The sequence below is a fragment of the Cloeon dipterum genome, chromosome 3 (genome assembly GCF_949628265.1).
Source record: "Cloeon dipterum chromosome 3, ieCloDipt1.1, whole genome shotgun sequence".
In the NCBI taxonomy this organism is placed as follows: domain Eukaryota; kingdom Metazoa; phylum Arthropoda; class Insecta; order Ephemeroptera; family Baetidae; genus Cloeon; species Cloeon dipterum.
Genome location: NC_088788.1, coordinates 17,283,693 through 17,307,533, shown reverse-complemented (window position 1 = coordinate 17,307,533; position 23,841 = coordinate 17,283,693). Strand labels below are relative to the sequence as shown.

General features: G+C 39.8%; 2 protein-coding genes across 5 annotated transcripts in view; both read right to left on the bottom strand.

The window, feature by feature from the left end:
• LOC135938826 (B-cell receptor CD22-like) overlaps positions 1-23,841 on the bottom strand; it is a 185,942-nt gene that overhangs the window by 2,717 nt on the left and 159,384 nt on the right. For 2 of the 4 annotated variants that reach the window (XM_065482772.1, XM_065482774.1), the window contains exons 8-13: positions 21,636-21,766; positions 16,107-16,266; positions 12,834-13,127; positions 10,777-11,073; positions 1,195-1,494; positions 192-415 (exon numbers count right to left, since the gene is read on the bottom strand). In XM_065482772.1, the coding sequence (XP_065338844.1) occupies positions 192-415; positions 1,195-1,494; positions 10,777-11,073; positions 12,834-13,127; positions 16,107-16,266; positions 21,636-21,766 (1,406 nt within the window). The remainder of the gene's footprint in view (positions 1-191; positions 416-1,194; positions 1,495-10,776; positions 11,074-12,833; positions 13,128-16,106; positions 16,267-21,635; positions 21,767-23,841) is intronic. The other 2 variants (XM_065482773.1, XM_065482775.1) reach the window with 2 other exon arrangements.
• RpLP0 (ribosomal protein LP0) overlaps positions 1-23,841 on the bottom strand; it is a 180,487-nt gene that overhangs the window by 35,421 nt on the left and 121,225 nt on the right. The window lies entirely within an intron of this gene.

Below are 23,841 nucleotides of genomic sequence, written 5' to 3'. Positions count from 1 at the left end.
GAAATTACGAGATCTGACTGAGCATGCAGACTTTGTTGCCCGATTAAGGCAGACTGAAGTACAAACGATCGATTTTAAAATTAAAAAAACAGAGAGAAAGAGAGAGAGAGAGAGAGAGAGAGAGAGAGAGAGAGAGAGAGAGAGAGAGAGAGAGGGACATGTGTAGTCAAGGAACCAGGCGTAAAACTCACGTTATTGGCTAGATGATTTATGGAGGCTCCACTGCAGGCCAAGCCAAGCATCCGCTGTTCGTGAGCCGCCGCCATGCTCATCTCGGCGTCAGCCTCCGCGGCCGCCTCCAGTTCGGCCGCCACCATTTCCTCTGCAGCGTCCTTTTTTCTCCGCCGTTGCGGGGGCGTTTTGTACATTTTCATGAAACCCTTCAGCGGCCGCCGCTCTGCAAACACCGTTGTACCTAATTTTAACCTTTTTGATTGAATCTCTTGGCTTTGTGTTTTCAATTTCAAAATGAACCCAACCATATTGGACAACCTTTATTTTTTTAAATTCTTCCCACAAAATACAGGTCTTGGAAAATTTGCATTAGTTTCTAGGTCAAAAAATCGCCAAAAACCTCAGTTATACATATATCGGAATTAAAACGGCATGAATATATAATAGCTCTAATTTTGACTGTTTCTTGAAAAAATATTTTGATTTTCTGTGTGGCTCCAGTCCATGGCTTAAATTTTGCTAACGGATAATTTTCATTTTAGAAAAAGTAACAGGTTTTTAAAAAAAAAAAACAGCCCATTTTTAACTTAATATTTTAATTAATTTGATAATTTCTATGTATCATGTTCTCTGTAGTTAATAAATAAATGCAAGAAAAGGCAACAACGCTTATGCCTGGTATATTCAATTGATTGTTAGTAATACAAAATAATCAATTAAAAAAAAATTGAACATAAAACATAAATAAATACATATTGGTTCTTCGATTTATTTTAAGGAGAAAGCATTAAATTTGAAATAATTTTAAACTGTCAATGTTTAAATTAAAATCAGACTTTCCAGCAAATTTGAAATTGTAATAATATAAGCTGTATAATTTGTTTAATGGTTTGACTTTCACTAGATGATTTTTAATATTTATATTCAATAATTTTATTCAGAAAGTTCAGTATGCAATGTTTCGGTCACCAGAGTCACGCAGGTTGCCTACCGTTGCAAAGCTCTATCATGAATTCTCACCGTGCTTGTTGGGGATGACATCGGGGTCGGTGTCTGCGTCGGCGGCGCCGACGGCGGTGCCGGTGGGCAGCAGCTGTCCGGCGCTCTCGTCGTTGTCGACGCGGCGCGCTTCCATGACGATGCCGCCACCGTTATTGCACGGCGGGGGCGCCTTGCATACCACCGCGGAGCCGGCCCGCGAAGGCTTTTGGTGGCGCTTGTAGAGCGCAACCAGCACAGCGCATACGACCAGCAGCAGCAGGATGGCGGTGACCACGAGTGCGGCCAGCAGCGGGTTCACAGGCCACACGCTCGCACTCCCTGAAGCAGAAAACAAAAGACCAGCTGGTTAGACTCATCAGAATATTGGCATTAGGCGCTGCAGGCCGCACTTCAAACTTGATGCTAAACTTAACTAGGGCTGGGAATTGAAGATAATCAGAAATTATTTTTGTGACCCTGTACTTTCCTTATAATATGTAGGGAATTTGCGTGAATATAGTATTTATTTCTTGACTCCTCGGAACTACCTATAAGCACCAAAATTATTTAAAGCCATTTTAAATCCATATGGTCCTTTTAAGCAACTAAAAATTAAAACAAATCTTGAACTGAAATTCTAATGATTGTTAACTAGGCAAACAAATATGGAATGAGTGGCTCAAAATGACTGAATTGAAAAGAAAATAATGTCACAGCTATACAGCTCGCTGTTATGGCCCCGCATGCCTCGAATCTGCAGTAGTTCAGCTTTGAAACAAAATTCATACTGTGAAGAAACTATCTCTTGTAACAATTCAATCAGGCTAAAATAATAACCTTTACGGGCTATTTCAAGAGTGAAATTCTACTCTTTTCTAATGTCTTTGAAAAATTCTAGATGAGAAAAATTGATTACTAAAAAGTTGCATTTGTTTAAATAAATTGGAACAAAACTTAGCACTAAACTTCCAAGTTGAACCATAATATTTTTATCCCAATGATTTAATCGTTTAATAAAATAATTATTAGTATCGAGTTATGCATTTAATGATAATATGAGCCTTCATTATGTTCCAAATTAGAGCAACAATGCAAGGTATCAGTTTTCATTTATCTCCCGACAGAGCGTTGTATTTTAATGGATCATCGATTTATTGAAGCTTTGCGTATGAAGCCAATTTTTTGCACACAGCTACTGCCCACAATTTTAAATTTTCTGGCTTGATCGTGACACAGATTAAACGTTTTTTTTTATCTCGATACGCTAAAGTGAAATAAAAAAAATAAGTGATCGCAATGACAATATTTGTGTTTGAATTTAAAATTTCCTTTGAAAACCAACAAAAATCAATATTTACGTTTCATACTTATTTCCTATTCCAATTTCAGCTGATAATATAATATATAAAGTACACACATAATTTAAATCAAAATTTATTTATTTTTAATTTCAATCCAATACCACGTGAAATGAAATACACATCCTGTGAAATATCAATCCTTCAAATCATAGTGGAAACTTACTTTCAATCTAAAAAACCTCTGTTGTTGATTATACCACGATTCACTGAACCAATTTTTGACTTTTAGTGCATGGATTAAATATTTTTTTTTCAATTTGATGTCTAGAAATACTTAGATTAAGTTAATTGACATAATTATATTTTTAACCTTTGCTCAGCACAAAAAATTGAGAGCACAAACAATTCTTTATTATGTTGTGTAGTGTATAGCTGTCCCTCCTATTATTTCCACAGCCAGTTTTTTCGGAAAAATGAAAACGGCGGGAGGAAGGGCAGTTTTCTCCAGACGATTGCATTTTTGCCTCTGCTCAGCACATCCTGTGGTCTATGAGCTCACCGGGTCCCAATAACACCACCAAGTAGATAACATGAGGCCCGAGTGGCCGCAATTGAGCTTGGGCCCAACGCGGCCATCTTTTCGCCTCCTCGCACCGAGGTTTTTGATTGAAACGAAAGGCATTCGTGCCTAAATCCGCTGGAAAGGTGCGAAAAACCAAGTGGCGAGTCGGCGCAGGTACGCCACCCAGCCCAGTGGAGTGACCCGAGCATTTTTGGTCACTTAATTAACCACCTTTTGCCATCTCTGACATAGGGTATGCAGTAAATAGATCTCAGAATTGCTCAAATATCTCCAATTGCCTTGAAAATCTAGTGAATGCCTAAACTATGCGATCCAACCGGCTAACAAAGTTATCGCAATTATTAGAATTAATTAAATTTTAAAGCGAACTATAATTATGCCAAAATATTGTTTGGATTGTTGGTGGAAAGTATACAGTTGTCATACCGATGATTGCGTCAAATCAGCTGAAAAAAGCGCAATTAATTGGGAGGGAGGGTAACTTACTAATGGATGGCGTTCACGGTTTGTTGCAGTGCGCGTAATGCTAATGGAGTTATTTGGACGGCGAGATAGAATCACTCTGCACCTCGTGCCGCGCAGTAATTATTAGCAAATGAACTCCGCCCTGCGAGAAGCAGAGAGTGACGTGTTTAAAAACGCGCGCGCGGCGCGTGTGCACGGGATTAAAACGTCATTTTGAGTGACAGTGGGCGCCGCGATAACGTCCAGCACCGCGTGCCGCAAACGGCTGGATTATTAAAGGGGCTCTCTCTCTCAGCCAGTTGCGAATTCACTCTTTTGGCACGATCGCGGATTACGACACTTCGTGGAAGCAGGATGCACACACGCAAGGCGCAATGGTAAACGGATTTGAAACTGTTTCAACCCGGGTTGACAAGGATAAAGCCGGACAGTGAATATAATTATTTAATACTCTAGCATTTAATACATTAAATCAGAGTTTCTCGGAAACAGAGAAGAGCAGGAAACTTAGGACTGATTCAAAATGTCAGCAACCGTTTAAATAATTTTTTGACTTTATTTATAATATATATTCTCTTGTTTGCTAGTTATACATTTGGTTTGAACCAAAAATATTCTAAATTCATGGGTGTTTCAATGAGATCATTTTAATTAGTCTGTAATTTTTAAATTTGCGTTTGAGTTTTTGGTTCGTTGTTAGGGTGGTATATCAAGGTGTCGAAATAGCTAAGTTTTCTGAAATATTCTTTTCACTTTTCCAAAAAAATCAGGCTGCACATAATATGGAGAAATGGGCCTTTCAGCGTTAAAATAATGGGAATATCTCAAGTTCCAACAATTAAATTTGTGCTAAAAGATACCTTTTTAGACAACCTAATTGTAAGATTTCTAAATTGGAACACCATTTTTGGAATTTTCAAATTTAATTATTTTTTAATTATCTTTCTTTAAAATGCCATTTTTTAATATTATATATAAGAGATTAAATGTTGCACTAAGTGAGTTTGAAACATTTGTTGACATTTTCAGGTTGTGAGATATGGAAGGTCAAATATTAGAAAAAGGGTATTTTTGAGTTCAAGGGAATAATTATCAAATAAAAACGATTGCGGTTGATTTTAAATAACCAAGTCAAGGAACTTTCAGAGTATGTGTAATTCAACCCTTTGGAAGCCATCAGGGATCAGGGTTTTCAGAAATGCCCTAATGTGCCCACAATCTCGTTCCTGAGCATCCTTAAGTAGCGCAGGAGCCGAATTGAGGTGAAGGCACTAAGATTCAACCACTGAGAAGCTAAAAAATTGTCCCAGGAGGAAAAATATTGCTGTGACGCACATTGTGAATTCCTCATGACACTCTTTTATTGGAAAGTGATTTTTCAGCGCGCGCGTCGGGTGGATAAGTTGGAAAATATGCCACGGACAGATAGAGAGTCACGCTTCATTAAAGATATCAGGCGCGGAGGACCGCTTAATATGCCCTGTCTTTCCCTTCTTCTTTCACTGCTGTGCTCGCGATGCGGCGAAGAAATTTATTGCTGTAATCGAGATAGCATCTTCCCCCTCGAGATTTATGGGTCGGGCGCGGGTTGGCGCGCTCGAGAAATGAATTTTACGCCATTATGCTCCACTCAATTATCATTCACTTACTTAACGCAAGAAGCGCCCGTGCCGCGATGCAAATTCTCGCTAGGCCCATTTGCATACAGACTGCATCAAACACAATCTCTTCGTGCCGAGCAGGGTTGCCACAGGTCCACGAGAGGGGCGGGTACAAGGAAAGGCAATCGCTCTGCAGGGATTACCTCCCGCTTAGTAATTTTCATTTCTCAGAAGATATTTTTTAATCAAGAAAAATGGGTTGCCAGGAAACTGTATTCAAAAATGCATAAGATTGGATTAATTTATCAATTTCTTGTGGTACAATTGATAAACCAAACAAAAAATACACTTCGTTGAATATTTGAGGTATATACTGCATTTTATATAAGCGATTTTTAAACGAATTTGGCTTCTTGAAAACATTTATTTAATGTGAAATGTCGTTAAATTAAATAAATTAATAACCGACAACTACTGCAACGTGCAAGATATTTTGATCAATTATGTAGAATAAAATATTTCCTGAAATTCTGGCACAAAATGGTCAGTCTACAAAATCGTAGCCTGCGTTCCATCTACGAACGCCACGTGCCGCCTTCTGAAAAAATGATCTCGGTACGAATGTATTTGATTTCCGCATTGTGAAACTGTGGAATGATATGCCACCCGCGCTCAAAGCAAGCTCTTCGGTAGTTTTCCTGCCTTTGTAAGGCATACAATCATGCGAGCTTTTAGCGTGTTTGTGACGTCTAGTTTGGGCCCATTTCGACTTTGCTGTCCCGAACAAGGTTTTATCAAGTTTATTTCGTTTATTTTTTGCCAGAAATGGTTTCTCACTGTTTGTATCCCGACTTGTCATTTTTTTGTTCATGATTTTCAATTGAGAATAAACAAACATATAAATTGGTTAAAAACGGTATAACTAGCAGAGAAAAAATGTACACCACTTTTCCACTTAATAAAAACGACCTTTTCATAAATTTTGTTGCAGCAGATTAAAATTAATTTAAGTTTCAATGACTTGATAGGGTGGTGGCCCAAGTCATCCGCCCCGCTGACTGACTGGGAATGGCTCCTAGCTCCGCATGGTTAAATGCACACCCATGCAGCACGAGCATTGCCGCTCTGAGACGCTGCACAGCTACCCAGGCGAATTTCCCCCGAGTATCGGCGCACCTGCTGCTGCTGCGGCTCGGCAGGCGCCTCTTGTTTATTTTAATGCAAAACTAACACTTCTCCTCGCTGCTCTCGCGGTATTTGCACAAATTTGTCTCGCTCGCGCGCTCCATTGTTTCGCGAACTCGGAACAGAATGCGTTATTTGTTTGAATTAGTGGAGAGACGATTTACGCTAGGATAAACTAAGGTACGGACTGTTAAAACCAACCCAAAGACCTTCTCCGTCTTGGAAGCAACTGGAGTGACGAAAATAATGGTCTTATAACAGGTCCAATATGGGAATTTTTTTTAATTTTTTTTTTATCTTTCTGGACACGAGCGGTTGAAAGATTTTTACTCAAATTCAAAGCGCAATATTTTGAGTTCAGTATTTAATCTGAAAGTAGCAGTGTAATTTAATATTTGACTACACCAATCGATTCTTGAGTTTCAAATTAGATTGGCCAGCCAAAAAAATCAGTCAACTATATTCGACACAACGTTCAGAACATCGGTAGAAACTTAAAACCGTTATTTTATTGTTTCATTTTTGTTTGAACGTGGCAAAAAGTGTGACCAATTAGGATGGAGCGATTATCTGATTAGCTTTTTGACGTAGCACCGGACTAAGATCGAGATCGATAGAAATAAAAAAAGATTAGAGATACTATAGATGCTCCATAATCAACGGTTCTTTTCAGGAACCGGACTAACGGTTTACCCTTTTACAATACAATTTCCAAAGATACAAGAACACTTCACGCAAACTAGAACAGCCAAATGTGCCTCCCCATTATCTAATTTAATTTTCTTTCAAGTGTTTGCTGGTTACAGACTGTCCAGCAGCTCGAGTGGGAATTTGTGTATGTGCATGCGTTAAAGTCAATTAGGATGAGTTAGGCGTTTGTCGGAATAATAGCCACGAGTTATTGTTTGAGCGGTGAGAGTAGAAGCGGTCGAGCAAATTCACGAGATAAGAGCGAATTTGCACGCACGCGGAGGAGCGATTTCGCCAGCAGCGCGGTGTCTAATACATAATTCACCACCCTCGACAAAGGGTGGCTGGGAGCAGGGGGGTCGACCGGGGGCTCGGCTGCTTCTGGCTGCTGTCACAGACCGAGCGTGACCTTTGTTCTGACTATTTGAATATTCAACTTCTCCAGGTGTGTTTGTTTGTGTGTGCGCGCGTGCCTATTGTTTTATCTAGCGGCAGATTATGCTCATGCAAATTCGCGCTTCATTGTTGCGCCCGTACCATTGTGCTGGATTAGTTTTGCGCGTATGCGCTGTTTCGCCAGCCAGGCGCGTTTCTCTCCACTTGCTTGACAAGTCGGCGAGTGTTGCACGTGAATGGGCGGCACTCTCTTGGCACAGAGGTGATTACATACACACTCGCACAACACGTGTTTATCTTGAGGATTACTTTTACACGCGACTGCTGTAATAGCAGCCTTTGTAGAAACGCGAGCAGGCGCAAAATTGAACGCCTCCGCATTTTGTCAACGTAAAAGAACTCCGTATTCCCTGCAATTGAGATTGGACTTTTTACTTACTGGCTTAAAACACTCAAGTTATTTGATAATTTGAACATGACACGCAGATATTTTCAAGTTGTGACCTTTAAGAAAACATGTAATCATGTTACACTGCAAAGTTAGCTACTTTCTAAATTAAATATAAACATATTGTTATATTATGACGTACACAAAGCTGTTGACTTGCATTGTTGAGCACATGCTTTTTGTGCACTTGTAATGAGAGAACCAGTTTGAGTTTAGGGCTCGAGTAAAGGCTGATGTAAGAGTACATTCGGATTTGGGTGAATTGCGAAAGCTTTCCAACTCGCTACTTGCTGGTTTGCACTTTTCCAGCATGCGTGAATCACGGGAAAAATGTCTATTGTTTAAAAAAAGACCTGGGTGCGGGGCAGTGGCACGAGCTGGTCCTTTTCTTGTCTGGGCTTCCTCCATTGAGGATCGTGAGTCCATGTTATTCGTTCTCCATGTTATTGGGGCACTAAGTTGTTCGCTATAAGGCGGGGCCGCCAAATCTCGAAAGAAATGAACCGATGATATAAAAAGCACACACACACACAACAGGTTTTCCTCGTTACCGTTCAAATCGAATATTTTCCTACCCAACAACATCAAGCTTTGTGAACAATCCTCTTCAATCCATCAGGATTAACCGCAGAATGCACTGCCGAGCTCATTTCGCGTATAATTAGTCATTGTTAGTGCAGTTCAAGGGTGAGCATTCAGCTATAACAAAGTCGAATGGACTACAAGAGCGAGAGAGAGAGAGAAAAATGCCTGTCTGAAGGGGTGTATTATTTGTCAGCAGCGTGGAGCAGCAGGGTTCAAGAGCGGCGTGGTGGAATGTAGTTAATTATTTCGCCGGCGAGCATTGTTTATCGAGCCTCATTGTTTGCCCGAGCGCGCTTTTTTCGTGGAACGACAGAAATATTTAATCAGACCTTGTATCCATTTATTATTTAGCGTGTGAGTGTGTGTGCGCACTGGTGTGTGCACTGTTGGGCCAACGCACATGCCCTCCACCATAAATTGCCATCTCGTTGAGAGTTTGCATTCCGAAGCGTTCGCGCAGCATTCCAACTTGACTGCCGCAAATTAATTTCCAGACCGACTCTAATGAGACTTGTGTTGTGGGGAAATACTCGCGTACATATATGCACAATGGAGAGCCGAAAATGGAGAGAGTGAACGAGTTTGCGGCCAGCTAGCTTTTGTGAAGCACCGCTAGAACAGCCAGTAATACCCTCTTCAAATATATTTTGAAAAAAATTGTCTTATGATTTTTGAAAAGTTTTAACTGCCTGTACCTTTTTTAGTATTTAGAATATGTTTTAATAGCTAAAAAAGATGACTGTTTAAAGTTTGAAGCCCCATTAACAATTAATGAAACTGTCACCGCTAAAACAATTTACCATACAGCGAGTGTAGTTAAACTAACGATCGTACAGAGTTCAATTGCTGTCAAGGGAGCACGACGAAAATTTCTATGTACCATAATTATCGGAGGAGACCGCGTGGCAGAGTTTGCCAGACCTTTTCAATTTCGTTGTCAACAAGGCACGAATCTGAAGGAGGCGAACTTTGGGAAAGTTTCGGCCCGCCTGCCGCATAAATTTGGCACGCCTTCTGAAATACACTCAGGCAGCTCGGCCGGGGTGGAAAGAAGGACTTAATTGAAGTGTATTCGCTTAAAAAATCTACATAGTGCACTAGCTCGAGCTGTTGCCGCGTTTTTGCTCAGATGCGAGGCAAAGGCGTGGCGATGGCACAGGAAGGAAAAGAAAAATCGCCTGGGAATTTTTATTATGGAAATATAAAAGCAAAGTTTGGCGTGTGCTGCTCGCTCATACTAAATATTTTATCTGCCGCTTGTAATATTGACATTGAATGGAGAGAGCGGGCTGGAATGAGACTGACTCAATATTCAGGCGCGTGCTTCGACTTTAAAGAATAAAATATTTTACGACGACCGACCGACTCCCCAGCAACTTGTTCTTTCTTTCCTCACGTGTGCGGGCGTAGTTCCGTATCTTTCCTTTTCACCAGCCTGCCAGCCAGCCAGCCAGATCGGTGCTTTTGCTTTTATTTCAGAGTGCGGTCGCCAAACTTTAATACACACGTGGCCGCAATTTCCTTGTTTGCAGCTTTGTTAGGCCGAATTTTCTGGATTTGCAGCGGGTTTGTGCGAGCGGGTGAAAGGATCCCAACCCTGAAATATTAATTTCGCTCCGCTTGTTGCATATTCATGCAAGGATCCAACTTTTTGCTGCGTGGGAGACGCTCTCCCGGAGGCCTCTTTTATGCAATCTGTGCTTTTTATACCTGCTCAAACCGGATTTTTTCTGCATCTTCTCTATTAAAGGAAATTATGCTAGCAAGTGATTCGTAGAACTGCGTGTTTTATTTCTATTTTAGGCTAAAAAAATATTTTAGTTTTTAGTTTTTCCCTACAAAATTTGTTTATCGTTACATGTATTTTAATTTATTAACATCAATTTTAGTAGATTATATTTGTATTGGAGCTGTTCATGAAAATCGCTACATCAATTTAAATTATAAAAAGTATATTTTTAATCAAAAGACAACAGCTCTTACAAATTGTATAATAAGGATGGTTTTAGATATTTTAAACTCTTTTTCAATTCAATTTGATTTTTTTGGAAAGCTGTTGATGTTCCGAAAGGAAAAAATGCTTATATTTATTCAAATTTAAACTGAGAGATATAAAAACATTTGTGTAACAACATTTTGAGCCTTCGTTGTATGGTCAAATTTTTAACAGGGACAATTTTTCCCTATCCAAAATTAGTTTTAAGACTGAATTACTATATTAAATTAATTTATTCAGGAATAAAAATTCTAACAAGAAAAAAGGGTAAAAATACATCGGTTAAAATGGCCAAAAATTTAAAATTTCATTTGATCTAATTGCTAGATCTAATTGCTCATTTTTAGTTTAACATCAATTCGCCTGCCTACCTGCAAATTTGGCCACACCCTTGATCGAAAGCCCCTCGATGGTGGTGGGCTCTGAGCGGCCCTTGGCGTTGGCAGCGTACATCTGCAGCATGAAATTCAGTCCTGGCTCAAGGTTGTGCAGGGTGAAGCTGGGATTCCTTGAGGTGCTGTTGTGGCGCAGCCTCCGCTCCGGCATCTCCAGCACCTCCACGTGGAAGTATTGCGGAAGTCCACCGTCGAAGCCCTCAACGCAGTCCACGGTCAGGGTGTCCACCGTTTGGTTCGATATGCTGCAGTTCGTCAGAGGAAACGGACGACCTGCAGGGAAAAATAAGAATGTTTTTTTTTTTAAGTTGAGTTTTAATTAGGTAAATTTAAAATTTAATTCACCATTCACATGAAAGCCCTGAGTGTTTGAGGCTGCCTACAGATGGCACCACTGTATAATACGATTTTAAGTGTAGAATGCCGAGCAGTAGTATTGAGTTTGAAATCACAGTGGAAGTTCCTTAAAATAGAAGGTATACTGTTGCGCCATCTGTTGGCAGCTTTGAACAATGAGGTCTTTTTCAAATGGTAAATTGAATGAAAACCCCGGCCATAAGAAATCTCCTTCTTGCACATAAATTATTTCAACACAACTCTTTGAAATCAAGTAAAGGTATCTAATTGTAAATTGTGAGATTGTGCAAGTGTATAATTTTCTTCTTGGAAAAGCAGAAATGATGAGAAAACTGCTTTTTCTTTCCGTTACCGTATGCTTCACTCCCTAAGGGCACCAATTAATGTAATTTTAATTACTCAGAGCAACATAATATATATAACAAAGTGAAATTAACTTTAATGTCCGGTCTCTTTGAGCCGCTGGCGGCTTTGTGGTTAACAGCATAATTATACACACACCTGCAGTTTATTAGCCGCCATTACGACATAGTTATTGCAAACGCAAACAAACGTACATACTCCACCAGCAAACACACGGGGTTAATTATAGCCAGGCAACAAAGACCCGGCGGGCGTGTATTTTTGCACGTGGTCGTGATTTGTTGATGCAAAATTCAAAACACCCCGCTGACATATTAATGGAGGGCAAACGCGTTTGATAATTTGCCATGGTGCTTCTCTTCAAGAATTTTTATTTACATGAGGTGGTTTTGCAAAATGGCGTACATTGTGACGTGACTACTGGTTAGTGCTGGCGAAGAATATTTATTTGAAAGCGTGTAATGAAGCAACTTGGGGTAATGAGCTTTTGAAACTTACGAATTCACTCTGAGATATTAATGGGAGGAATTTTATTCAAATGAATTCCAGGAATTGCATTCATAGCGCATAAGTATTTTTTCGCATCTTTTAAGAGTAATTCGACAAGAAGTATTTTTATTTTACAATATAAATGACGGGAAACGACAAATGAAGGAATTAAAAATGAAAGGCGACGATGGAATTAAAATTCATGAGGATGGAGTTAAAACGAAATGTAAAGAAGTTGATTTACTTAATTTAATGAATGAAAAAAATGCTACAATAGGGTTATGGTCATAATTTAATAAGAACCATCAGCTTTCAGAGTATGTTTAATTATTTGCTCTCTCATTAAAAAAATTGCCAAGCCCAAGAAAAAAGCTTAAAGGAAGGTTTAGGACCTTTTATTTTGACTGCCCCAACCCATTCAAAGTTGTTTAAATCGCCAAAATGAACAATTTAAGAAAGATTGAACCGAATTCTAATCATGAAAGCCCGCACGAATTTGATATTTCGATAATACCATCAAAAACCAAAAGTGACACACCTAGAATTTGCTTTTGGGACACCAGTTTGACTTTTATCCTACGCAGTGACTGATTCAAAAAAAAAGATTACAGACAATAAAGATATTGAGATTTCATTTGTAGAAAAACACTGAACTAACAAAAATCAAAATTATGAAATATTAAAAAATATTGATGAGAAATTTTCAAAACGCATTAAATTTAGTTTAAATTGATGGGTAAAGCATTTTGCGGTTGAAGTTGATGTATGGGGTATTTTCCAGGCCAAATTAAAAAAAAAACTGGGGCGGAAGAGGTGTGTCGTACCTGCAGCCACGACCTGGAAGATGCAAGGTGTCCTTTGACGTCCGACCGCGTTGGTGCCCCAGCAGGCGAGGGTGCCGTAGTCCATGTCAGCGACGGGCGTGTAGTTGAGCCGGCTGGTGGTGGCGTCGCTGGTAGTCTTGGAGTGCGGCACCTCGGCCACGTCGCCCGAGTTGTTGAACGTCCAGCTGAAGGAGACGATGGGCGGGTTGGCGTCCACCTCGCACCGCACCACCACGGTCTCGTGCTTCAGGGCGCCGAGCAGCTCCTCGCGCTCGTCGCGGCACGTCGGCACGTCTGCAATGCGCCGACAAAATCGCGGTCATAATTGCTGCTGCCTGGCTGGTTGGCTGGCTGGCACAATGCCCGCCGCTCGTTACCGCCGCCGGGCTAAATTGTGCGGAAATGCAGCCGCCGGCAGTCATTATAGAATTAAACACGCGCTTTTTTCATCGGTCTTTTATTTTTCCCGGCCAGAAGCAGATTTGATGAGAGCTTTATAGGCTTGGGCAGGGTCGGTGAATTGCTGCTTTTGTTGTGCGGGCGGGGGAGCGGATTTTATTTTTTTATTCTAGCTCCCTTGTTGTGGCTGCGCTGAGAGAGCCACGTTTAAGGCTTTTTATATGCCGACGATTATTGGGGGACGGGCTAAAGGGGAATTTGTCCGGCCATTTTTTACAGGGCGAGCGAGCATAAAAAACGTAGCAGCCAAGCTTGTTTGGGTGCAATTTACAATGCTGTGGGGACAGGCAACAACCAACACACTCACACACAAAACACGCGGAAATGGAACTGATATAATCACGCAATGCAACATGTTCAATTTGCACACATAGAATACGTATTTTACAAAATAAAATTTCATGCATGCAGCATGCACAAGCTTGGGAAACTCTTTTTACGTTTAGATTTTTTAACTAAATCTAAAAATTCAATAGCGATAAGTAGGAATAAAAAGTTCATATTTTTAAATATTATGTAAATTCATGAAATCTAGGCTGTCAAACAAGTTAGGTAAATACTGTCAACTTTATGTGAAACCACCAATATGAAATTGTGGATTCCTCTTTTTTTTTAAACTTTCGTGTTAAGCTATTCATTTTTTCATAGATTTGAACTCAATGCAGCAATTTTATGAGTTTCCAATTAAAAAACTTGTATTTAAGACCATAGGTAGCGAGATTTCCATCATTCTTAAGTGCCAAAAACATTAGAAAAGCTTGTGTCTCGTTAATTTTGGAATGAGCTCAAATAACGCATTTTTTAAGTTTATGAGCAGAATTAGAAATTTCCTGTAAGTGTATGAACGCCCCAAACCCATGTAAATCACCTGAAGAGACCGTTTAAAACTTTTGAATTGCTCGAAACGGTCTACCCTTGCGGAGCATTTAAGAATTCCTAAATAAAATCAGACTTTTCTAGTCGCATTCATGGATTGTATTTAGATTCACCATTTTAAACGGAATTCAAAAATATTTACCATCTTGAGCAAGCAATTCTCTATTTTTGAGTGATTCTTAGCCTCTTAAATAAGAATGAATAGAGTAAATGACGTAGTTTTTGATGCGTTCTTTGATGGGATCATGCTAATTCAGAACTGGTTTGCAACTGATTGCGGACGCAGCAACAGAGAACAGCGAATTGTGCACCAAGCAGCCAGAAGCCGGAATAAGCAGCGGACGCGCAGCTGAGTGAATTTATTAAAAGAAGTAACGAGATGGAGGGAACGAAAGAGAGAAAAAAGGAAGTGCAGCCATAAAACGAGCAAGCGTTCGAGTGTAGCGACTGCTTTTTGTATTTTATAATTTGCCGCCGCTGCCGCGCCAGAGAGAGCACATGCTGCTGTTTATGAGCACGCCTGTGTTGCTTCAGCAGTAATAAAAACCACAATAAAGAAACCAGCAAAAACCTGCGAACGCGAGCGCTGTTTTCTGTTCTCTTTGCCCAGACAAAGCGACCGACCGCCAAGCTCCCTTTTGTTTGTAATTACTGCAGCAGGCAAAATTAAAATTCTCTAAAGAGCGCAACTGTAGATTTTTCCTCTGCACTTCTGTCGATTACATAAGCTAATGCAGAAATTTGTTTGAAAATAATATTTTACACCCAATTTTATCTAGCATGCCAACAAATGGGGGTTAGTTCTCTTCTTCTTGTTGCTTTTAAAATTAGTAAATACTTTTCCCGACATTTAAAACTATTATTTATTATTTGTTTTATTTTAATTTTTTGTTTGTATAACATTATTTATTTCACTGATATTTGATTATTTACTAAACACCAATGGGATCCTAAAGAGAGATAAATCTATTTTAATTACAGTTAGATATTTTTAGATGATGCCGATGGAGGCTGCTGGTTATTCTAGCTGACCAATCAGGCGTGCAGCGTGTTTAATTTAAATTGAGTATGAGACAAACTGTAATTTCCAATCCTAATTTAGAGAGGCAACTTGATAATAAGCATTGCTCTCAAGTGAAAAGATGAATTTATAAGAAAAACATAACGGTACTAAGACCACATCAGGAGAACTATAAATCAAATAGCGGTGTTGTTCAGTTGGTATAAAAAATTTCGCGTCGACGAGTTTGTGAAGAGCACGTATTGTTGGTCACCCCCCATAATGACAAAGTCTGGCTGAGGGGAGAGTGCAGCTATGTGGCACGACAAAGAAATACATCTTCAGTTGACACGTGGAAGGGCAGGACGTACGTTCAATAAATCTTGCTTTAACTCAAAATCTCACGTAAAAAGATTTCCTTTGTTACCCGCTGGGCAATAAAAGCAACTTCAGGAATTTTCAGCGGCTTTTCTATAGGCGCATTTCGCACGAACAAAATTAAATTTAGCGCAATGTCGTAAGGGAAATAATTAAAATATGTTTTCTCACCGAGGTAGGTGCATAAAGAGGTACAGAGGAGAGCAAATCCAAGAGGATTACACGTGCAAAACGCTTTCAACTTAAATTCAAAAGCTTCCTGCGCTTCTAGCTTTGTTTGAACACATTTACATGCTCATGCAGAGTAAAAATAGTACATATTGTGTTTCTAAACAATAATGACGTGCTGCGTCATAGCAAGAGGTCTGATGGTAAATGCTTCCTACGACGTCATTCGTTAAAAAGTTCCTACTTCAAAAAACAACGTCAGACACCGCAACCTCGTAATTAATGTTCTAGTTCTCTTATACGTCAGACGAGCTGCAAGTTTTTTTATCTCACGTTGCACTGATTTAAAAGCGACCAAATAGGGAAAATTTAAAAAAGTTTGTCCTACTTACACATAACACGCAGTTCGACAGGATTACTGCTGCCCTTGCCTTCCGAGTTGGAGGCTATGCACGTGTAGTAGCCAGCGTTGAACCTCGTGACACCCTGTAGGACGAGGCTGTTATCGCTGATGATCACACCAGCGCTCACGTTCTGCACAATCTCGCGATTCTGCAAAGGAGATTATAGTGGAATTAGTGCAAACGCATATGCATGCGCGCTTGATAAGAGCGAACTTAAGCTAAATGTAAGCCCCTACGTGCGACTGCAGTGGCAGATCTGTTTCATTGTACACACATGTCCTCTGATTAAACATTTTAGAATAGGAAAAATTGACGAATTAAAATGGTTCAATGATTAACTATTTTATGCCCAAATAATAATCGGACGCTCATATTAAATTCACAGCCATAAATAATTCATCACATTTTCGCAAGACCCTTCTTGAATTAAAATTTTGCTGACTTGAAATGCCTTCTGACTAGAGTTTTTCCTTGATTACGTCACGAAACATTCCTAAGGAGTGGCAAAGTTATCTTGCACTAAAACTATTTCCGTAGGGCTATTTAGTTTAATGAGATATTTCCATCTAAACAAATTCCCCGCCTCACAGGAGACATCAACAAAGTTTGTTTTAATATGTCGGAACTGAGTCGGCGTTTTGGTCAAACTTTGCACGGTGAGAATTCAAATTAGCTTGGTGTCTAGGCAGCACGTCCTGAAATAGTTGGCCAACTAGCCTTGACCGCACCGACTCATTCCGATTTGCGGGCCTGCGAGTTGTAAATTTAATAACAAACTTGCTCGTCACTCGTCGTGAGTAAGAAAGGAAGGTCGAGACGAGAGGAATTCTGCAACTAAATGCCTTGAGCAGCTTTGAGAAATCATACACACATGCATGCATACGTGCAATAATTGCCAACAAGTCTGCGAGTTGCGAGTAGGCAATCTGTTTGTCGGTGCGGTCGGGCAGGTTGCCTAAAACACTCGACGCTCGCTGCTTGAGTGCTTCAATCTGTCTTTGCTCGACTCGGGCCGCCCCCGGGGGCCTCTGTCTCGCCGCCCCCGCTTTCTTTGACGAGAAGGCGAGCGTCTTCACGCTCCGACGATCTATTGTTTCTGTCTCGCCAAGTATTCCAATAAAGCTGACCACTAAGCCGGCCGCAGGGTTCACATTCAAATGCGGCAGAAAGGACAGCGACCCACATTTTTCTCGCTTTTCAAAGGAAATAAACACCATGTCCAAAACCGCCAATTTTCTGAGCCATCAACTTTTAATTAAATATTTCTGTCTCTTTGAGAAGTCCTAGCTTCGAAGTTTAATTCTGCAATATTGTTAGGCAAAAAGCCGGAAAGTTGACAATAAGTCTTGTACCATTCACAAGCACAAAAACGGTTTTTGATGGATGTACAATTTAATTTTGGAGTTAGTGTTATTTTCATACTTTAGATCACTGTCAGTTTTTTCCACTTTTGATTTGATATAGAATTTTTGGGACAAAAGAAAAACCTGAAGTTAATTTCTTGACCTTTTATGCTCAACCTTCTAATGTTTTTCGGGGAAATTTTGAATTATAATATACTATAATTGTTTGGAAAAACAAATCTGTCTCATTGTTTTTTTCTATTTTAAAATTAAAATCTTGGAAAAAATGGTTCTGCTCTATGTGGTGCAGATGCCTAGCAGGGGAGAAGAAAGTCTCAGGAAGAAGAAAAAGATATTCGAGTCAACAAAAATATTTGTAGCACCATTACTAATGCATTACCAAAACTTTTGAATCTCATCAGGAGTGCGCAACTCTCTGGCTGGCATCCGTTTAAAGCGAGTCATCCCTCACCCCTTCCGCGATTTACACTTCTTCTTCCCAGCGGCCGGCAAAAGTTTTGGCCTCGAGAAGTTGAGGCGCCGCACCACTTCCTTCTTTTAATTGTTGCAGACTGCTCTTTCTCGGCGTCGGTGGCGAAAATGAGCGAGCTAATTACGCCTAATGAATATTTAAACAACACAAAAGACTGCTCCGAGCGGCGGCATAAACGCCCGGCATCAATATATTTTCATTAAGGCAAAATGCGAATGCGATGTACCATTTACACACAAGCGCTCTAGCTGCTTGCATTTTACCATAAAGGCGGAAAACGGTACTCAATGTTTAGTGGCAAAAATGTGGAAAACGAAAAATTACTCTTGTTAATTCGTATTGCGAGTTGGTTCTTAAATAGTCTTTTTGCAATAATTTAAATATGACTGAAACCCTAAGAAAAACATTCTATCTTTTTTCTTCGACTTTTGAGTGGTTTGATCATGTTTAGACATTTGATTTGATTTTGTCACGATTTTTCAAATTTAATCTGCAGCTTGCGAAAGAAATATTCCTTTCGAGGACATAAAAATACAATTTCCAATGCTCACCACTTCTTGCAAGATATTTTCCTCATTGCGCACATTTATCCCAGTTTTTTTTTATAATTTGTACTTTTTTCGTAAAATCAGCATATTTTAAAAAGGCTGCTTCAAAAATATCAAAACAAATAGCTAACTTCTCAGACAGGAAAAAGTAAGAGAAGAATTAAAAATAATAGCTAGAACAATTACCATATTTTCTGTTTTTATTTTGTTGTAAGTTTAAAACATAAAATATTTTCTCCAGTTAGAGTCTTTCGTTTGTAAGCTAGGTTTGCGCACTGTCCTGCTGTTTCAAATTACGCTGATTAATGGCTAGTCACAATTACATAATACATTTGTCCAGCCGGCCGAGAGCAATGCAAACAAAGAAAATAAGTGCAGCTTTTTGCCCAGAGCAACGCGCTGCAGCATAAACGCCGTCAATTAATATCGAATTAAGCAGGTGTAGCTGAATTGCTGCCATTAATAAATCAGGCGGGCCGATTGTTTACGCGCGCGAGTGTGTTTGCGCGGTGTGCGGTACATGCGGTTGCAGCGGGGCGTCTGCTGCCTCCTTCCGAAGCTAATATGTTTATAATGCGCGGCGCCTTCTCATTGTTCCGCGCGCCGCACTGGCTTTGCACTATTTGTTTCACACCACCGGATGCGGAGGCGAAAGGAAAATCGAGCTGGCTGCCTGCCTGCCAGCCTGCGGTTCGGAGCTGGCGCCAATTTTGAAATAATCCCGCCGGAATAAATTCACATTAGCTGGCAGTGTGCGACGTTTGCAGCTAGTGTGCTAATTATTGCGGCGTACGCTCACTGCCGTCATGCAGGCTCCGCGTTCCAATAATTCCCGCATTTACTGCTCAGATTGTTTATTCTCTACGGTAAAATTTGATTTTATTTGTATCCACCATTTACAAATAATTACTTGCCAGACCGAAATGAATACTGATGCAATCCAACCACCAAAATCAGTTATTTAATATTATTTTGTTTATTGGATCATGAGGGTGAGCTATATTTTTAAATTATTTGCTTTCATAAATTTGTGTGTGCCAACATTAATAATTTCCATACCTAGAAAGCATCTAGATCTTACCATCAATTGTTTTCATAAAACCCGAAAATATATATAAGCAAAAAACGTCATTTTCCAACACCTCTTCGTGGAAATCGATTATTTATCATCATTAGTAACAGTAAAGCCTTATGTGTCGATAAGAGAATGAAATCAAGATTTGTATATGATCTAGTTGAGACTGATTATTTTGTAAATGACTTAAAGACAAAATTCTCCCTGTCAGACACACCTGTTTATATTAAATTCTTGGATAATATGATGCATAAAAAACAAAATATTCACCCTAATTTTTACAGTACCCCAGCTATGATAAACAAGAACTGGTGGCTACCCTATTGTAAAGATCGAAGTGCTTTTACGAGATACTCTTTCCATGGTTATCATTTTCTGTTATGTAAAGACAAACGTTTCTATCTAGATGTTTCTGCTAATTGTGTTTGCCAATTCTGCGATGAAAGCTGTATAGACATGTATCATTTCCTCAATTGTAAAAATAATACAACTACCTTATTTCAAGCTGCTAAATATAAGAAATTGCAGTTAAATAATATCGTTATATAATGTACTCTGTGTTGTACACCGTTGGTGTCTAATATAATAAATAAATAAATAAATAAATTAGTAACAGTAAAGAAATGGTTTTTAAAGCTCTTAAAATCAGCGTCATAATTTTTGCATTTTGTAAAGTGCAAATTTTAAGACTCGCGATCTTCCCATGAGAAAAAGTTTCGTTTGTCAAACTAAGGAGAGGGAGAAGTCAGTACTTTTTCCTCGTCTCAAACATTCCAACTCGCCCGCACCTTTTAACATGGCAATTAAGGAGATTGTGCACGGCCGCGTAATCTGCATGATTATTTTCTTTGCAGATTCGCACGCGCGTCGAATTAACATATTCAAATTTGGCGCAGACAAACACAAAATTCGGTGTGCCGAGGTTGTTTTTACGGCCCAGCTGTGCAACGAGCGAGCCCAGGCACATGCATGAATATGGCACCAACGCCGCACCTCACTCATTGTGCTGCTCCAGAAATATGCAAATCAGCCAGCGCACGCGTCTCTTGGGAAACTTTGATAGGAGCAGCCACCGCCGCCGCCTCGCCACCGACCCTTCCTCTCTCTCTCTCTCTCTCTCTTTCCTTCTGCCTCTTTTTTCGCCCGATAAAAAGACTCTTTGTTCCGAGAGGTCCACGCAACTACTAGCTATAGCCTCTTTCACCCCCAAGAGCGAGCGTGTTTGTGCTGCCTATCAAAACACGGGCGCAGTTCAAAAATGAAAACACGCCTGAGAATACTCGCAGATCGAATTGTTTCGTTTCTTTCTCCAAATTCGTTCACCGCACAGAGGACCTTTTCATCATGGCAAAATTATTATAATATTAATTACATAAAAAAATTAGTTGCAAGTGTATATATAATGATACATTTCTCATGGTTGCATATTTAGCCAGTTTTAATATAGTTAAAAATACTCTGCAGCGCTATGCAAAATTTTGCTGTGATTTCAGCCAATCTCAGACCAAATCTATAAATTTGGATTCCTTTTTTAAGTATTCATTTCATTTTACTTGTATTCATTCCATATATTCCCTCGCCGGTGAAAATGGAATTTCAGCTTCATTTCAACATTTTTAGCAAAATTATCCAGGTAAAGTTGGAAGTCAGTTCCAGAGGCAAAGTTCTTGAGTGGGAACGACTAATTAGAGACACGCAACTTGAGCTTTGTTCCAGCATACTCCACTCGTCAATCGGAAAAATGACAAATTAGTGTTTCTAATAAGATCTCGTTTGACGAACAACTCTTGAACAGGTTTAGTGGTACGATGAGTAGAGCTAAAGGAAGGCGCGATGTTTTGAGCTGCGAGTCAGGTTTTAATAACTATGAAAGCAGCTTTTACATCATTAGCGAGCAGAAGTTGAATGCACAGTGCGGGGGCGGGCAGGCTTTAACATAATATACATACATTCTTTGGATATATGACGACATTGGCGTCCTTCGGGCGGAATGAATTTATTCCCGGTAACAATTAACGAAATAACGAGTGCCTGCTAATGAATTATTAATGAACTTACGTTGTGTAGCCAGATCTTCTTGTAGATTTTCGGGTTGGCCTTGATATGACACTCGAAGTAGACGTCATCGCCCTCCTTGATGTCGTCCGCGTTCAACGTGCTGCCCATTTGGAGGGTCAGAAGTGGTGCGTCTGAAATGTCACAGTTCAAGAGGAGCATGAATATCTGACCTTTTTATTTTTATTTTTTTTAGCATTCATTCATTCATCCCTCATACAAAGTTCAAGAGAAATGTATCTCTCAAATTGCATTTCAGCTCTGCTAAATTTGCTCATTAATTGAAAATTATTTAAAGAAAAGCATTGCAAAATAAAAAAATTGGTCCTCTTTCGTCTGATTGATTTTGGTTTTGGTTTGCACGATTGAGGCTCATTTTTTTATGATCCCACAACTCACAACGATTGGAAGCTCAGAAAGTAATAGCCAAGACCGTCTTAATTTCACAGCCCTAGCTAGCTGCAAGTAATTTTAGTTCATTAAACAAAATTTACAAGTTAACATTGCACCAAGGACTCTGAGAAGTAATTGCTCATACTATTTTCCAAGTTGTTTTAGTTCCCACAGCGGAATTAATTGTTCCATCCGTGGCGAACAATTGTTTGAGAAGCCTTACACCTGCTGTTTCTTAGTTTGACCTCGATTAGACTTTGCATGAAGACTGCTAATCTTGCAAGAGCGACATTTATGATAAATTAAATAGCTTCTTTGATGAAAGTCACCAACGCTCGCCAAGAAAAGTTGGCAAGTGTTTTTGCCATTTTATTGCAGTTGCCGCAGAGTCACGGGAAGAGCGGTCATTGAGAAGGATAACTAGCGCAAAGCCAGGAGCGAAATTTTGCACCGATGGCTGATGAATGAGGGCGGAAATGCGAAAGGCGTGTGCTAAAAGGATTTTCTTCGTTTCTAAAGGTGACTTAGTGATGTTGAAAGGCGTGCTATTGACGCTAGCTAAGGGCTCTGAGTAATTCGAAAATTTAACTGCCGCTTTTATAGGTTTTTTAATTCAAATTTTAGATTTTAGATTCAAAGGAGCTCACAAGGATTATGGAATTAAAGAACTAAAAACTCAACTCATCTAATTTCCCACAAATAAAAAAAAACGCTTTGGCAATAATGTGAAGCGGCTATTTTTCGCACCCCTCCGCCGCGTGAATTTCACCATCATTATTTTTAATTAGCACACTCAGCTGTCCAGTGGTGGTTTTTTGCAATAATTATCGCGTGGTCACCATTGCAACACACTGCAAATAAGTGGGTCAACGGAGGCAGCGAGGAGGGTGCTGCTGCTGGCGTTGCACCGGACAACTCTCAATTAGTTTCACGCATTCGGATAATGAAAGGATTATTTCTGCGTCCCGGGCTGTGGCTGTTGTTGCTACGTCCCATGAAAAAAACGAGCTGAAGGTAATCCAGCATCCAGCCTCTTAGTTAGTTTTGTGAAAAAGATTAAAAGAGCTCTTTTCGTTTATGCAAAGTTTTGTTTGCTTGAAACCAGATTACTGCTGCTGGAATGGTATAATGATTCCGTGCATAGCGCTGCTTATAAAATTGTTCAATCATTAAATCCTCCAGCAATGAGGATTCCTCTGATCTCGGCTGCAAACTGTATCTGTTTATTTCTACAGAAATAAGCTCCGACTTACTTATTAACGCTCTTCTTAGACGAATTTTCTCGAGCAGAACGAAACAGTAAACTCATTTTCGAAATTTGAGCTACTGCTTCTAGGAAAGGATGAACCTCTGCTCAGTCAGCACATCCTTATATGACGATAGGAGGGTGGGAAAGATCAGGAAAATAAAGGAAACTTTGTATTGGAAGAACAAAAGTTGAAAATATAGGCTATAAAAATCAGAATATTTGATTTGATATTTATTTATTGCTTAAAACGGAAGCGGGAAAATTATTATTACTCTTTGAAAGGAATTTATTTCAGCGCGGACAAAAATATTTAAGGCGCCTAAAGCTAAAAATATAAAAGCAGCTCCCGTTTATGTGTCCAGGAACTTTTGGGACCGGTGATCTTTTGTACAGCCCGCTTCATCGACTGGTATTATGTTCACTCGCTCACATCAGCAATACAGCGATTCTATATAGAGCAAAAGTGCCTTCAGGGTATCCCGCCCGCGCCACACACTTGACAGAGATGAGTGCTGTGTGTTTGTTTGCCCTGGCGTGCTTTACCCGCAGTAGCTTAGCGCACGATTG